Source organism: Chiloscyllium plagiosum, unplaced genomic scaffold, assembly GCF_037043375.1.
Source record: "Chiloscyllium plagiosum isolate Xiang-an unplaced genomic scaffold, Cpla_swu_hap1 HiC_scaffold_19, whole genome shotgun sequence".
NCBI classification, from domain to species: domain Eukaryota; kingdom Metazoa; phylum Chordata; class Chondrichthyes; order Orectolobiformes; family Hemiscylliidae; genus Chiloscyllium; species Chiloscyllium plagiosum.
Window position 1 is genome coordinate 30,698,416 of NW_028270157.1, and position 17,613 is coordinate 30,716,028.

The 17,613-nt window shown below is 39.1% G+C and overlaps 1 protein-coding gene across 5 annotated transcripts in view; it reads left to right on the forward strand.

Annotated features, from left to right (window-relative positions):
- Positions 1-2,717: 2,717 nt before the first annotated feature.
- tspan12 (tetraspanin 12) overlaps positions 2,718-17,613 on the forward strand; it is a 57,010-nt gene continuing 42,114 nt past the window's right edge. For 2 of the 5 annotated variants that reach the window (XR_015760427.1, XM_043709607.2), the window contains exons 1-4: positions 4,790-5,079; positions 5,446-5,568; positions 9,819-9,901; positions 15,357-15,492. Coding sequence is in view for 4 of the 5 variants with exons in the window: in XM_043709607.2 (XP_043565542.1) it covers positions 5,503-5,568; positions 9,819-9,901; positions 15,357-15,492 (285 nt within the window). In the remaining variant the exon portion in view is untranslated. Of the gene's footprint in view, positions 2,795-2,836; positions 2,853-2,974; positions 3,044-4,789; positions 5,080-5,445; positions 5,569-9,818; positions 9,902-15,356; positions 15,493-17,613 lie in introns of those variants that run through there. The other 3 variants (XM_043709606.2, XM_043709605.2, XM_087997185.1) reach the window with 3 other exon arrangements.

Sequence of the window (17,613 nt, forward strand, 5' to 3'; positions counted from 1 at the left end):
CAGATGACACAAAGATCAGTGGAGTTGCTGATAGTGCCGATGATTGTGAAAGGATACAACACGATATAGATGGATTGACGACTTGAACACAGAAATGGCACATGGAGTACAATCCAGACAAATGCAAAGTGATGCATTTTGGAAGATCAAATTTAGGTGTGAATTATACTGTAAATGACAGAACCCTTAGGAACATTAACATACAAACAGATCTGGGTGTGCAGCTCCACAGTTCCCTAAAAGTGGCAACACGGGTGGCCAAGGTGATTAAGAAGGCATATGGCATGATTGCCTTTTTTGTCCAGAGCACAGGGTACAAGAATTGACAAACCATGTTGCTGCTATATAAAACACTTATTAGGCCGCATTTGGAGTGCAGTTTTGGTCACCACACTATCAGAAGGACTTGAAAGCTTTGGAGAGAGTGCAGAAAAGGTTCATCAGGATGTGGCCTTGTCTTGAGGCCATTGGCAATGAGGAAAGGTTCAGAAGACTAGAATTGTTTTCACTGGAAAGATAGTGACTGAGAGGAGACCTGATAGAGGTCTACAAGATTATGAGGCATAGATAGGGTGGTTAGTCCCAGGGTTAAAGCTTCAATTACAAGGGGACACAGGTCCAAGGTGAGCTGGGGATGTTTAAGGGAAATGTGTGAGAGAAGTTTTTCACGCAGAGGGTGAAATGAGCCTGGAAATGCACTGCCAGAAGAGGTGGTGGAAGCCGACAAATTGGCAACTTTTAAGAGGCATCTGATGGTTACATGAATATGGAGGAAATAGAGGGATACGAACTGAATAAGGGCAGAAGATTTTATTTCTTAGTTTAGTTAGGGCATGATGATCGACACAGGCTTGGAGGGCCAAAGGGCCTATTCCTGTGCTGTACTTCTCTTTTATTCTTTTCTCCTTTTGAGCAATTTATACAGGATTTTCCATTTTTATCAGAAAAATAATTCATAAACAACTATGGGAAGTAGCCTGACTGACATATTATGCTTTCAAGCAAAGTCAGAGATTTTCAGGGAATCTTTTGAGCCGTTGCTTGCAGAATATGGGGAGGCAATGGCCTAGTGGTGTTATCACTGGACTGTTAATTCAGAATAAAAGATAACGTTCTGGGGACCCGGGTTTGAATCCAACAATGGCAGATGGTGGAATTTGAATTCAACAAATATTTATAATTAAGAATCTAATGATGACAGTGAATCCATTGCCAACTGTTAGAAAAATCCATCTGGTTCACTCATGTCCTTTAGGGGAGGAAGCTGCCATCCTGGTCTGGCTGACATGTGACTTTCGACCCACAGCAATGTGGTTGACTCTTAAATGAGGGATGGGCAATAAGCGCTGCCTAGACAGTGATGCGCTCATCCCATGAATGGTTTGCATAAAGACACAAGACTGAAGATAAGCATTAAACCAGCGATTAAATGAAGAAAAAAAAGTGCCATACAGTACTAGAGAGACAAAATGAAGAATACTGAAAAATCGTGAAAAACTGAACCTTAGGTAACATGAGATGAGTGGTATTGAAGAGGAAATTTGCACCTTCAATAATGTTAACAAAAATCTCCCCAACCACAGAAAACAACCACTGGTGAAAGAGCTATTGCTGTTTCTTAGTGAATTTACCTCCCCTCTTACTAGTAAATACATATCAAACAAATCCTCGATAATCATCTTGTTTTGGACTGGTTTGTTTCCTTTCACCAAGGTTTGTATAAACTGGTAATATAAGTAACGCTAGGAACATTCCTACTTGTAAGGTAATTATTCTACTTATTGTTTACACTCTGATAAAATTAAAAGGGAGAGGAAGCGCGATTGATCTATATACTTTTTGATGCCTTTTTTTGCTTGTTACTTATTGAAGTCAATCAAAACATTTTAACTTAAAAAAACCAGAAGAAACACAAAGAGGTTGGAAACAGCAAACCATTAATATTATATTAAAATATATACATTTTCGGTGATTTCCCAGTCACTTGCAGTAAAACAAATGCCAACAATGTGGCGGTAAATTATTGCATTGTGGATCATAATGTCATTTTGAGTTACTTAAACCTTGTAAAGCGTTTAACCACTTTTATATGTACCTTTGTCTATACCCACTTTCAAATGAAAACAAGCCCAAATGATAATGGACCATAAGTACATTGTTATCAGTAGTTTTATTTGTGCATTGATATCGTGTACATAAAACATTTGGAATGATAAAAAGCTGTTAGAAATATACCATCTCCCATCACCATCCCATTGCACTCCCACACCCCTAATACTGTTTCTTGTTGTTTCAGGGATGGATTCTTTACTGTAGGTTGCAAGTGGGAAAACTTTGTTTTACAGATAGGAATTCCAACTTTATTCTTTCGGGAGAATGTGGCTCCGTGGGACCGGCCACCATTTGCTGTCCACTCCTAATGCTGATGGGACAATGAAATTCAGGAGGTGACTGAGTATTACTTTGAGATAATAGCCAATTTTCTGAAAGGGTCAAGGTGTATTGAAGCTTTATTCTCTGTCAAATGGCGAGGTGGCTTGGTTGGAGACCTGTAGTGATTTGCAGAACCTTGCAGTCTGTGCTGCGAGTCCAACACTGCATCAAACGGTAGTCTGTGGGATTGTAAAACCTGGGGACAGCCCTCTGGTTCTGGGAGGGGTAGAGCTGAGGACGTGGCGCATGCGCAGTGTGTGGGGCCACCCTTTCTGTCAAAGAGTTTGGGAAGTGGAGTGAGATTGTGAGGAGGGATACGGAGATTGCTCTGCGATAGGCATGTACTCCGAAAGCAAAGCGTGTAAGCAGTTGGAGGTTCGCTGTTGATAGAAATGTTGCCGGGAGCTTCCGGACTAAATGTAAAATCGCGCTGCTCGGGCGGGGAGACTGGCGCTCTTACACTCACTTTTCACTTTCTACTTTAGTTCGAACTGCGAGCTCTTTTTAAAAAAAATCATTTTTTGTTTTGCATTAGCGCATGGATTAAAATAATTGGTGACTCTGAGCTTGTCTCTGCGGCAATGTGTGACAGTATGAGGATGTACCTTTGGTAGGTTTACGTTTGTATCTATGGTAATGTGAGTTTGTACCTTTCACACTGTTGGTTGTAACTATGGCATTTTAACTTCATCTTTGGCACTATGAGTTTGAACCAGTAGCAATGAGAGTTTATTCTATGACACTGAGTTGTACCTGCCTTTGACACAGCTGCTCCCACCATGTGACTGTCTGAACTGACCTGGTTCCATTCTTATTTATCGCCATCAGTCGCTTCTCTTTCCATTCTTTCAATTACCTCTGCCCCCCCCCCCCCCCCCGAATCCATGCTTGAACCCTCTTATTTTGTTCTCATCTGGCATCATGTGAAAATACACTCAGTTCCACGTGTTGCTGAACACATTTAGTTTCACCAGCTGCCCCGATCTTCCACTGTCTCCGAATTATCAAAGTTAAAAATCACACAACATCAGGTTATAGTCCAACAGATTTATTTGGAATTACTAGCTTTCAGAGAGCTGCTCCTTCGTAAAGTAGCTACCTGATGGAGGAGCAGCACTTCGAAAACTAGTACAGTATTTCCAAATAAATCTGTTGGACTATAAGCTGGTGTTGTGATTTTAACTCCGTCCACTACATTATCCGAATTATTAGCTGCTTAACTGACATCCAGTACTGGATGAGCATACACTTCCTCCAATTAAGTATTGGTAGTCTGAGGCAATTCGTATTTGGTCCCCAGTAGGCTTCTACTTGCTTCTGGATTAGTGGGTGCTAGAAGAGCACAGCAGTTCAGGCAGCATCAATCTCTCTCCCGCGCGGCTATCTGAGGCTGAATCAAGCTGGTCATAATCTTTGTGTGGTATTTGACCTCAAGCTTTCAATCTTCTTATCCACACCACCTTTCCAATCAATGACATTCCATCTCCCTCTCTCAGCTCAGTTGTTGCTGAAGCTTGCATTTATGTCTTTGTTACCTCCAGACTTGAACATTATACAAAAGAAAACAAAATCAGGTCTCGTCTCCCACATTCTTTCACTTTCAATTTTGTGATTATCCGATACTCTGATGCCAATGCCTAATTTGCACCAAATGCTGTTAATTAATCTGCCTGTGTGCTCGCTGGTTCTTGGTTAAGTTACTGTTCAATTTTAATGTTTTCACCCTTGTTTTCAAATATCTCCATGACCGACGCTTTCTTACCTCTATAGCGCCCTCCAACCCTACAATCCTCCGAGACGCCTGTTTCTCTCTAATTCTGATCTCTTGAGCATCCGAATTTTTAATTCTTTCATATTGGTTCTCCTGACTTTAGCTCCTCAGACTCTAAATTCTAATCTTCGAAGACTCTCCATCTCACTTCTCATTTTTGAGATACTCCTTTAAAAATCTTCCCTCATTTGACCAAACTTATGGCCATCTCCGTGTGTGTGTGTGTGTGTGTATGATGTCATTCCTTTTGTATCTGTTCCCCAGAAGCATCTCGGGCCATTTCATTCGGTTAAATGATTTAATACTGATTACTGTAGTCCTGAGATTGTAGCTATAGCACAGTGAGTGCACCTGTCACACTGAAACTTCCTGTGGCACTTGAGACTTGGTGCCACAAGTATTCTGACCGTGCCTCAGGGATAGAGTTTGAGATGAGTTTCACTGAGCGGCACAGAGTTTGCCACAGTGTTGGCACTGAGTACACCTATGAGACTGTGGGACTGCAAGAGTTGGTAGCTATGGCACCGAGTTCGAGTTTGTACCTGTGGTATTGCTTAATAATACAACGGTGCAGATATTGTGATATTTGCTGATTCCTGCATCCCGACGGAGAGTTGGGGGGCGAGGCATAGACTTGGTCCTCACTGGTGAACGTTTGCTAAGATTATCCATTAACCCGTAACCTGGGATGTTTGGTAATCGCCCTGTCGCGATGTATTAAGCAATCGAATGAATCGATCAACGGCACCGTGTTTTTTTTTAAACCTCTGGAAAGTTAGCAGAGAATTTTAGACACTGAGTATGCAGTGAGTGAAACAGCGGGTTAGAATGCGCTGGAGAATCGAAATACTGGAGGACAAGACAGGAACAAATTGGTCAGTTCTCAAAAGTTGACAGTTGATTAGTTTACGTCTAAACTTAACCCGTAAATCAAGGTGGACGTGGATTTTAATTCTGATCCAAACTTTGAAGCGCCGCGAAGTTTATTTTAACTGAGAAGTGAGCCTAAAAGAATCACTTTTTTTTAATATAGCTCACGTACGTAAATACTAATGACATTAATTTAGATCTTTGCCGTTTTTATATTTACAAATCCGAGAATTTATATTGCTGGGTCGTTGAACAATGAGATATGTCTGAATTTAACTTTTGGAACAAAGTAGTGAGCAGACAGGCGGTGAGATTGATCTGTATTATCGCCCGTTTCATTTTGTGACATTTTACTTCTGACTCTTTTCAAGGGGAATGGTCTGTTTGTGAAACAGAATAATGGGGTCAACCCTCGAACTTCTTTCAGAATGGCCAGAGAAGATTCTGTGAAGTGTCTACGCTGCTCCCTTTATGCGATAAATTTTCTTTTCTGGGTGAGTATGAAACAAAACCTGACTTGTTCACTCTTGCTCACAACTCTCCGGTAAACAATTGCTATTTAGCTCTCTAAACTAAGTGCTAGTAAGATTGCAACACTGCTACTACAATCTTTTTTCACCAATATTGAACGAATTGATTCCCTTGCTTGAACTTTGGATGTTCCTGAGGGAAATATTTGTTTCTGCTACTTTTAGTGACCTGTTGATAGCTATCACATCAATATGTGGACAGAGCACACTTGTTATTTACATTATGGTTAATTTTTGTGGTGTCCCGATACCATGGTCAATAATCCTTAATAGCATTGTATATAATTTGGAACAAATAAAATGCTATGTACTATTCTCAGTTAATTTTCATATTTGCACAACTTTACATGATGCATCAAAAGGACTTATTATAACAATGGGGCTTCAATCCACTCTGTTTGAATTGATTGGAGAAGCTGTATTTCCAAAGGATATCAAAACATCTTTATCAAAACAATAGTTTCTAATTTGATGTAGATTCTCAACATTCTGGTTCAGAAAGTAAAAGAATTTTAGGATTAAGTTTCATAATGTGTTTAGAACTGCTCCCTAATCTGCATCACAGTGTAAAAAAAATTGCTGATACCTGTGACAGATCATGAGTATATTTGTTAGTCATTGACAGAGTTTTAGAGTCATAGAGATGTACAGCATGGAAACAGACCCTTCGGTCCAACCTGTCCATGCCGACCAGATATCCCAACCCAATCTAGTCCCACCTGCTAGCATCTGACCCATATGCCTCCAAACCCTTCCTATTCACATACTCCTTTTAAATGTTGCAATTGTACCAGCAATCACTTCTCTAGCTTCCCATAGAGTTCTAGGGTACACCTGATCAGATCCCAGGGATTTATCCACTTTTATGCATTTCAAGACATCCAGCACTTCCTCCTCTGTAATATGGGCATTTTTCCATATGTCACCACCTATTTCACTACATTCTATATCTTCCATGTCCTTTTCCACAGTAAATACTGATGCAAAATACTCGTTTAGTATCTCTCCCATCTCCTGTGGCTCCACACAAAGGCTGCCTTGTTGATCTTTGAGGGGCCCTATTCTCTCCCTAGTTACTCTTTTGTCCTTAATGTATTTGTAAAAACCCTTTGAATTCTCTTAACTCTATTTGCCAAGATTATCTCATGTCCCTTTTTGCCCTCCTGATTTCCCTCTTAAGTTTACTCCTACTGCGTTTATACTCTTCTAAGGATTCACTTGATCTACCCTGTCTATACCTGACATATGCTTCCTTCTTTTTCTTAACCAAACCCTCAATTTTGTTAGTCAACCAGCATTCCCTACACCTACCAGCCTTTCCTTTCACCCTACAGGAATATACTTTCTCTAGATTATTGTTATCTCATTTCTGAAGGCTTCCCATTTTTCAGCCTTCCCTTTACCAGCGAACATCTGAACCCAATCAGCTTTTGAAAGTTTGGCCTTTCTCCAATTTAGAACTTCACCTTTTAGATGTGGTCTATTATTTTCCATCACTATTTTAAAACTAATAGAATTAAGGTCACTGGCCCCAAAGTGCTCCCCCACTGACATCTCAGTCACTTGCCCTGCCTTATTTCCCAAGAGAAGGTCAGGTTTTGCACCTTCTCTAGTGGGTACATCCACATTCTGAATCAGGAAACTTTCTTGTATACACCTAACAGATTCCTCTCTATTTAAATCCTTAACACAATGGCAGTCCCAGTCTATGTTTGGAAACTTACAATCCCCTACCATAACCACCCTATTATTCTTACAGATAACTGAGATCGCCTTACAAATTTGTTTCTCAATTTCCCTCTTACTATTAGGGGGTGTATAATACAATCCCTAAAAGATGATCACCCATTTCTTGTTACTCAGTTCCATCCAAATAACTTCCCTGGATGTATTTCCAGGAATATTCTCCCTCAGCACAGCTGTAATGCTATCCCTTATCAAAAATGCACGTCCCCCCTCCTCTCTTGCTTCTCTTTCTGTCCTCCCTGTAGCATTTGTATCCTGGAACAATAAGCTGCCAATCCTGCACATCCCTGAGCCATGTTTCTGTAATTGCTATGATATCCTAGTCCCATGTTCCTAACCATGCCCTGAGTTCATCTGCCTTCCCTGTAAGGCCTCTTGCATTGAAATAAATAGTTTAATTTATCATCCTACCTTGTTCCCTGCTTTGTCCCTGCCTGCCCTGACTGTTTGACTCACCTTTGTTCTCAACTGTACCAGTCTCAGATTGATCTCTTTCCTCACTATCTCCCTGGGTTCCACTAACCCCCCCCTCACCTTACTAGTTTAAATCCTCCTGAGCAGCTTTAGCAAATCTCCCTGCCAGTATATTTGTCCCCTTCCAATTTAGGTGCATTTTTGTCCTCCTTGTATAGGTCAGTCTACCCCAAAAGAGCCTCCAATGATCCAAAACCTTTTCCCTTCCTGTGTTATTGGTTCCAATGTGTACAATGACCTCCTGCTGGCCCCTCTCCCCATTGAGAACGTTCTGCACTTTCTCTGAGACATCCTTGATCCTAGCACCAGGGAAGCAACACACCATTTTGATTTTTCGCTACTGGCCACAGAAATGTCTGTTTGTATGTCGGACTAGAGAGTCCCTAACACAGTCAATCTCTTGGAACCTGATGTACCCCTCATTGCATTACAGCCAATCTCAATACCAGAAACTTGGCTGTTCGTGCTACATTTTCCAAAACATTGTTTGAAATGGGGATAGCCACAGAAGACTCCTGCACTACCTGCCTACCTCTCTTACCTTACCATCTATGTGACTGTATCTGCGACTTTCCCCCTTTCCTATAACTTCCATCTGTCATATCCCCTTGCTCTTGTACATTTCTCATGGCCTTTAACCGTCTCTCCAACTGAGCCAATCCAGCTGATAGGATTTGTAACCAACGGCATTTATTGCAGATATAATCCTCAGTAACATCTAAACTTTCCCTAAACTCCCACATCTGATAAGAACAGCATATCACTCTACTAAAAGCCATTTTTGCTTCTTTCAATCTGCAGACCCAGAAAGTAACACTGTCTAATTCCTCTACAAAACATTGCTCCATGTTAAATTAATACTTATGGTTTATATTTTAAATTTAATCAAGAGGCATATCTCAACAAAACATATAATTAAGAAAGAACCCACTCTATTCACGATTGCAGACTTACTATAAGGCCATGCTTAAAATACCCACTTATCTGTTTCTGTGCTGTGACCTCTCCCAACATGTTCCTCTAAAGTTAGTTGTGAATTTCACTGTTTGTTAAATTTCCCAGATGCACTCCGATATCCAGCAATGCATGAATTCAAACAGCAAAGGCAGTAACTGTATATTTTTCACAGATTGACATTTTTAATGCTTCCCAATATACTCCAGTTATTGTTATTAGATGTATTCTTCATCTATATTCAGTAATATTTCCAATTATATTTATAACAAAACTTAACACAATTTAACACTGCATCATTATGGGTAAAGCTGCATCATTATGGGTAAAAGGAAGTTGAAAGTTATCTTATCTTATATATTCAACCTTTTTTTAATGTTTTCCACAACCAGATATAAGTAAGTTCAAAGCCCACTACAGGAGCACAAAAATCAAGACTGACACTGCAATGCAGCATTCGCAGAGGTGCCAGTGGTCATATGTGGCATTAATCTGAATTTATTCCCCCCCCCCCGCCCTCAGCCACCTCCAAGATGTACATAAAACTACCCTATGATGTTATTTTGAAGAAGAGTATGGGCAGTTTCCTGTGATGTCCTGCCCAGTATTAGTCTTCAACCAACATCATAAACAATTGGTCTGGTTATTATCATCTTTGCTCTTTGAGAGAGTGTGCCATGCACCAATTTGTTGCTTCAATTCTCATGTTGAAAAATCATGCAAGTTTTTATTTTCATAAAAATAATAACTTAGTCACATCTAAGCCATATGAAAAAAAAACACCATTTTGAAAAGCCTAATTTTTATATGATGAATTTGAACTAATACTTGATGTTACTTGAAATACAGACCCCATTTTTTTTTTTAAAAGGTAAGGTCTGACTATAGTATCGTATCTGTATATTTGTCGCACAGAAATATCCTGTGGTTAAAAGCTGATGCGCGGTAAAATGGAAAACCTGTTCAGCAAAAGGAAATTGCTGTGCCATTTTAAATATTTGCCTACAGAATAGTAAATAAAAGACATGCATATTTTACAGCTGATGTCAGTGTGTGTTCTGGGTGTGTCTGCATGGATGAGAGATTACCTGAATAATGTACTTGTGTTAACAACAGAGACCAGGTATGTATAAACTAAATAAATAAATTCTGTAAATGGAGTTACTTACTTAGTTTGTCAAACATGAATTGTAGCTGCATGTTTACAATGTGGTACAGTAGTTGCCATCCAGAAACAACATCTGCAAATATCAGATTCGACATTCCATCTCATGCATGGCAATGATTTTCTTTCACTATCATTTGATATTTAAAATCAAAACTGGAATTTTATAATAATTTGAGCACAGTTTCTCATCTTCATTTATTTTCCTTGCCTTTTTTTTAACCACAATTTGACCAACCTTACAAGCAATTAAACCTTTTTAAACATTAAATTGCTTTTAATTATTAAGGTGAATATTAGATATCAGTTTTGAGCAACTTTTGTTAACAGTATTCATCCTTTGGGGGTGCAATTTGAAAATGTAAGATGTTCATAATTAAGTTTGATGGCTTGATTCATAGAAACTGATGATATCCAATTACTTGACTCTGATCATTTTAATCTCTTTAAATCGGGCTTCAAGCATGACAAATTTGGTACTAAAAGGGAATATACATCAAAATTGAAGTAGACATATGACTTATTTTGCTTTAAAAAGCTTACACATCTTAGGAAATGATTTTCATATTTTTGAGGGTTAATTTTTAAAAAACATTTGTGGGATATAGTGATGCTGGCTGTGCCTGCTTTCATTTCCATCCCTAATTACTGTTGAGAATGTGGTGATGTTATTAAATATAAAAAGGCAATGGTTAGATATTCTCTTGTTGGAAATGACTATTTCCTGACATTTGTGTAATCAGCCGAAACCTAGATATTGTCCAGGTAATGCTGGATTTGGTTACAGACTGAGTCAGTATCTGAGAGATCATGAATGATGCTGAACGGTATGCTGTTATCAGCGAACATTCCTTCTTCTGACCTTAAGATGGAGAGAGGGTCATTGATGAAGCATCTCTGAAGATGTTTGGGTGTAAGACGTTCCCTTGATCTTATATAGTGATGATCTGAGCGGAACTGAGATGGCTGACTCCCCCACCCCAAATAACCGTAATCATTTTCCTTTGTGCCAGATGTACAGGTTGTTTGATAGCCCTCAGGCTCCTTGTAAGTGCTCTTGTCAGAAACAACTGCTTGATTATCCTCCTCCCATTTTCCATTCCTTGGCCTTGTATGTTTTAACATCACAAAATCACTTCTGAACACCTTTTTAGATTAGACTAGATTCCCTACAGTGTGGAAACAGGCCCTTCGGCCCAACCAGTCCATACTGACCCTCCGAAGAGCAACCCACCCAGACCCATTTCCCTCTAACCTAACACTATGGACAATTTAGCATGGCCAATTCACCTGATCTGCACATCTTTGGACTGTGGGAGGAAACCAGAGCACCCGGAGGAAACCCACTCAGACACTGGGAGAATGTGCAAACTCCACACAGACAGTCGCCCGAGGCTGGAATGGAACCTGGGACCCTGGTGCTGTGAGGCAGCAGTGCTAACCACTGAGCCACTGTGCTGCCCCATTGGAGAATCAGTGGAGAATCTTCCTCCATATTCTCATTACGTCTAGTTTTATGAGGACTCCTTGATGCCATACTCAGTCAAATGCTGTCTTGATGTCAAGGGCAGTTACTCTTGCCTCACCTTTAGAATTCAGCTCTTGTGTTTGAGCTTAGGTTGAAATAAGGTCAGGAGCTGATTGGTTCTGGTGGAACCCAAACTGAGCATCACTGAGCAGATAATTGCAAAGCAGGGGCTGTTTGATATCACAGCTGATGACTCCTTCATCACTCTGATGTTTGAGAATAGACTGATGGGGCATTAATTGGCTGAGTAGGATTTGTCCTGCTTTTTATGTATACAGAATGTACTTGGGTTTATTTGCTTATATTGTCTGGTGAATGCCAGTATTGTGGCTGTTGTACTCTGTCTGAATATTAAGTTATTTTTTAAAGTGAATGTACAAAAAATTCTGATTTGCACCAAGAGCTTATCATCAAATAGTTATACATTATCTACAATCACATTCAAGGCAAAACTGTAATATTATTCATATCTTGCATCCAATATGTCAGAAGTGTTTAGATAATCTTACAGAATTTTTTTGGCAAATAATGCTATAAAATTCATCTTATAATTTATGACTACTAACTCGATTCTTGGTCTTTTAGAAGCACAGCGTTGGTTGCTATCAGAGCAGCTTTAGTGATGGCTGTGGGCTGTTCTGTGCTGGCAGCAACAAGCATCATAATTGATACAGCTATGAATTTCAGACCTGAAGTAGAAAACAAGTTTTTTTGCTTCTTTTTAAAAAAGGATTTTCTATCTTTAGATAACCCCATACCATATACTAACCTTGTGCTGGATTAGTTGTCCAGTTCTCTGGCCAGTGTTATGATTACTTTTGCAGGTGTATTCTAGTATGGTGTGCAGGATGTTCTAGCTAGGTGGATAAAGAACTAGTTGAACAACAGGAGGCAGAGTAGTAGTTGAAGGGAGTTTCTTGAAATGGAGAAAGGTGACCAGTGGTGTTCCACAGGGATCAGTGCTGGGGCCACTGTTGCTTGTGATATACATAAATGATCTGGAAGAGGGCACTGTTGGTATGATCAGCAAGTTTGCAGATGTTAAGAAGATTGGTCGAGTAGCAGAAAACATAAGGGACTGTCAAAGAATACAGGAGAATATAGAAAGACTGGAGAGTTGGGTGCAGAAGTGGCAGTTGGAGTTCAATCCAGACAAATGTGAGGTGATGCATTTTAGCAAGTCTAATTCTGCAGTGAATTATACAGTGAATGGAAGAGCCTTGGGAAAAGTTGATGAACAGACAGATCTGGGCATGCAGGTCCATTGTACCGTAAAGGTTGCTGCACAGGTGGATAGAGTGGTCAAGAAGACACATGGTATGCTTGCCTTCATCGGACGGGGTACTGAGTATAAGAGCTGGCAGGTCATGTTAAAATTGTACACTATGTTGGTTTGGCCGCATTTAGAATACTGTGTACAGTTCTGGTCACCACATTTCCAAAAGGATGTGAACGCTTTGGAGAGGGTGCACAGAAGATTTACGAGGATGTTGCCTGGTATGGAAGGTGCTAGCTATGAAGAGAGGTTGAGTAGGTTAGGTTTGTTTTCATTAGGAAAAAAGATATTGAGAGGGGACCTGATTGAAGTCTACAAAATCATGAAGGGTATAGACAGGGTAGATAGAGATAAGCTTTTTCCCAGGGGAAAGGATTCAGTAACGAGAGGTCATGCTTTTGAGGTGAGAGGTAAAAAGTTTAAGGGGGATACATGCGGCAAGTACTTTAGACAGAGGGTTGTGGGTATCTGGAACGTGTTGCCAGCAGACATAGTAGAGGCAGGCACGGTAAATTAATTTAAGATGCATCTGGACAGATGCATGAATAGGTGGAGAGCAGAGGGATACAGATGCTTAGGAATTGGGCAACAGGTTTAGACAGTAGATTTGGATCGGCTCAGGCTTGGAGGGCCGAAGGGCCTGTTTCTGGGCTGTAAATTTTCTTTGTTTTCTTTTGTTCTTTTGAGGTCATGTCAATGGGGAAGACTAAAGTAACAAACATCCAGGTCTTCTGCTCCCAACTGAGGTGTAGTAACTTTAGTTTATGCTCAATGGTCTGAAACTGTGCAGATGAGATTAAGGTATGGGGAAACATATAGAACATTTTTGAAGTATAACACTGATCATTGGCATGATTAGACTCTTTTTAATGAACTTAGTTTTTAAAGGCAATGGAAAAATAACATTCTATAAAAATTGTCTGCACTACATTGTATTCATTAACTGACCATTCACTTGAGCTCCTCGGAACAGGCACAGTCTAAAACTGTGCTTGGAGTGTCTTGTGGTGCAATGGCAATATCTCTTCCTCTGGGTTAGAAGGCCTGCTTTGAAGCCCACCTGCCTTGGAAGTGAATCATAACTTATCTGAACAGTTAATCATAGAAGATTAATAATAATTAAACTTGTGATTGTGTTAAGAGGTGTGTGCTTATAGTGTGTAACTCAGTCAAAATAAGTCTAAAGCTTGGTGCTAATTCTATCCTTTATGAACTGTCTTTCTGAAATAGAAAATTGTTCACTGTTGAAACTATTCATCAATAGTTATTATGACATATGTTGAAAAAAAGTATTTAATTTTCATCAAAGAAGGCAACTTTGTTATAATATAACATGACGAAGTAGAGAAGTGCATGCAGTATGAATGATGTGAACATGCCTTTGTGTTTTCCATCCATTTGCAATATTTTCTTTTCGCTTAACTAATGCCTGCTGGTAATCAGGGTAATAGTCATGCCTTACTGGGGTAGCTCACTGGAAATCAAGCCCCGTTATTGCTGGAGTCATCACAAAAGCTAAAGGTTCTGTGAAAGTATCCAAAATTCCCCAATCTTGCAACAAGGTTTTCCACTTAGTAGTGTAAGTTTCATGAAGAGTGAATTTGCAGTGTTAATGACCCTGATCCCTGAAAACAGTATGGGATCAAAGATGAATTTGAAGTGTGTGATGACTTTCTAATTTGTTAAAAAGAAAAAAAAAACAAACTGCATGAATCCAATAAAAAGAAAACATTTTGAAATAGATGTAAGCTGAAAAATGATATGATTGCCAAATTAACTTTTGAGAAAATGATAGTCCTCCTTATGGTATTCAACCCTGTTATGGTATTCAACAAATGTCACAATTGATTGCAGAAGTTCTGGTTTGGCCAAGGAAATGTTGTCAAAGATTCCTTCACCTGAGTGCCATGCAATGCCTCCTGCTGTAGAAGTGTGCGTGTGAAAACCATGGATATGGACATGTTTAGGACCCAGCCTGTGGTGTCATTTATGATGACGCACATGCTAACACGGTGACACTCACTATTTAGACTAGACAGTTAAAAATAGACACTTGTACAGGGCACCAAGAGTCATTAGAATTGATGCCATTGAGACTGTAAAAGAAACATGACAAACCTAAAGAATAAAAACAAATGATTTAATATTAACCATATCAATGAAAGCTAGAGTAGAGACCAATGAGCTAATACAAATTTCTTCCTTAGTGCATCCATATGATGCCAGTATTCATTGGTAAATTGTACTTATTTTCTAGTCCTTCTGAAGAGAATCATTACTGTTTTCATCTGTAAATCTTGTCTTCATATCTCTACACTTATTGCCATTATATAATGCCATAAATTGGAGAATATGTCAAAATTTACACCAACGTGTAAAAAATTGTACAAATAAGATTGTGATTACAGATTTTTGGTGTTTAATAATGAGATTTGACAATTTATTTCGAGGCATATTCCATAATTGTTGTTCATCCAAATTGTATGGTACAAAAGTAACCATCAGTAGTTATCAGGATGAAAACTGATGTTTTCATTGTATTTATTTGAAAATCAATCACAGCAATGTCTTTTGGTACCATTAACTCAGACTTCAGTTTTCTTTTGCAGGCTGGAAGAAGCATTCGTTTTGACATATTTTTCAGTGATCCACCCCATAATGATTGCTGTGTGCTGTTTTTTAATAATAGTTGGAATGCTAGGCTGCTGTGGAACAATAAAGGGAAATCCATTGCTGCTTGCTTGGGTATGTATATTTTTAACTTAGCTAAGTGAATGCTCATATGGCTTATGTCTGAAATATTGGACTAAATATTGCCTCATATTATGAACTTGGAGGCAAGGAGACTGGGAGCTGTGACTTCCCCTGATGTGTTCCCAGATGGCCTGGGAAAGTGGAATGACTCTCTGCTCAATGGGCAGCAATTAAAAAAACTCACTTATGCTACAGGTGATTCCACTGGAGGGTTTCCCCTCCATTCCTAAGGACTTAGTGTCTTTGCCTTCCTGAACATTTCATTAAAATCGTAGCCTCCAAGGGCAGCTCCTGGTTAATACAACTTTCAGAAATACCAACCTCGTCAATAACATTCACTTCTCCCAGTGGAGCTGCCAAGACACCAGAGCACCGGCCATTTAATTGGGTTGTACCAACAGGAGTCCACTCACTGTCCTTAATTGTGTGGCCAACATGGAGGCATCCAATTTGGACACACCTTTGGGAAGATTGCAACGCCAGACTCAATCACGACAGACGCAAGTTTGAAAGCTCTTCATTGGAATCCTGAAGCCCAGGGGAAAATTCAACCCGTTATCTTCATTAGGATGTGTTACACGGCTTGGCTAAATGTAAGGTCTCAGATTTTTGCTGGAGGTATTAATTAGAATTGCTTTTTTTTTGGTTAGGGTTTTAAACATTGCCACTAAGATGCTAGAACTGTGAACTGATAATGGGTCATGAAGTGCAAGAGGGTATCTGAGATTAGAATGAACAGGTTAAAACAGCATATCTTCGTAAATAATAAGAGGGAAAGATAGAGCAAATATAACCAAAAAAAAACTGAGTTTGATCTGACATTAAAGAATCCCAACAATTCTCCAAACTGAAGGAACAACATGCTACATTACTTTCTGGACAAGAGAACTTGATTTGAAGTTCATTAAAAATGATCATACAGTGAAGAAGGAATGCATGCATTAATTCCTAGATTTAATAAACAATGAGTGAATAAATTCAGCATATTCATGAGACTCTCAGAGGGGCTGATGATGGGATGATGTTTTCACAAAGCTAAAGGTCACCCAGTGCCATTTGTAAACTAGTATGTGATGATTTTGCAATTCATGGGCCATTTCTTCTTTGCCTCAGATTGCTGAACATTTTTGCATGTGAATAATACATGTATTGTTCAGATTCTGTCACAGTAACATTTTTAATTTAATAGATCTAAAAGTGTTTTCTTTTGTAAATTAATGTTTTTTATACATGTTGATTGAGATTTAAGAGCAGCAAATGCTGATTTACCTCTGAAACTATTACTGAGTCACAAGTGTAATGCAAAAGATGGAAGAATTCCTGACTCATTGCAAAGCAAATAGTTCACAGATTGTTGGACTCTTCTCTGCGCCACCTTCGTGACTTGAATATTTCAATTTTGATCAAAATATAGTACAGTAGGTTATGCTTTTCAAGTATTTACAGTAGGGTCTGTACATTAGCATGACTTTATATTCAGCTGACTGAACAAAATAACTAACTATGCATTCCATCTGTTTACTTTCCTGTCACTGTAGGGTTAAGCACCAAATTCACCTCAGATCCCTTCCCATTTCACATTCAGATATTTTTGCATTATTCATGTCATACTTCGTTTCTCCATGAATCTGTTAACTTCTTGAGTCTGGGAGTTATATCTAAGAGTTCTGGCAATAGGATGTAAGTCTGCTGTGTCTTTTCTCAGTTGTTTGCAATGCTCAAGTATAAAAACAAATTATTATTTGTTCAATATCAGAATACTTGACAAAAAAGAATAATCAAGTCTCTCTGTTTAAAGAAAAATAAAGCTGAGCTGAAGGAAATCCATCTGTAAATTAATCAGAAACAAACAGGAATTGCAGGAAAAGCTCAGCAGGTCTGTCAGCATCTGTAAAGCGAAATCAGAGTTAACGTTTTGGGTCTGGTGAGCCTTCCTCAGAACTTTTTTGCTTGGTGATCTGAGTATGAGAAAACTAGTTAATAATGCAATTTTCTAGATAATTGAATAATGAAAAAATAGAAAGATTCATCAAAATGAGCAACCCATGTTGAGAAAAGCTGACTATCTGGCCAAGATTTTAAGGCTTTTGGGGAATCACAAACTCATTAGGC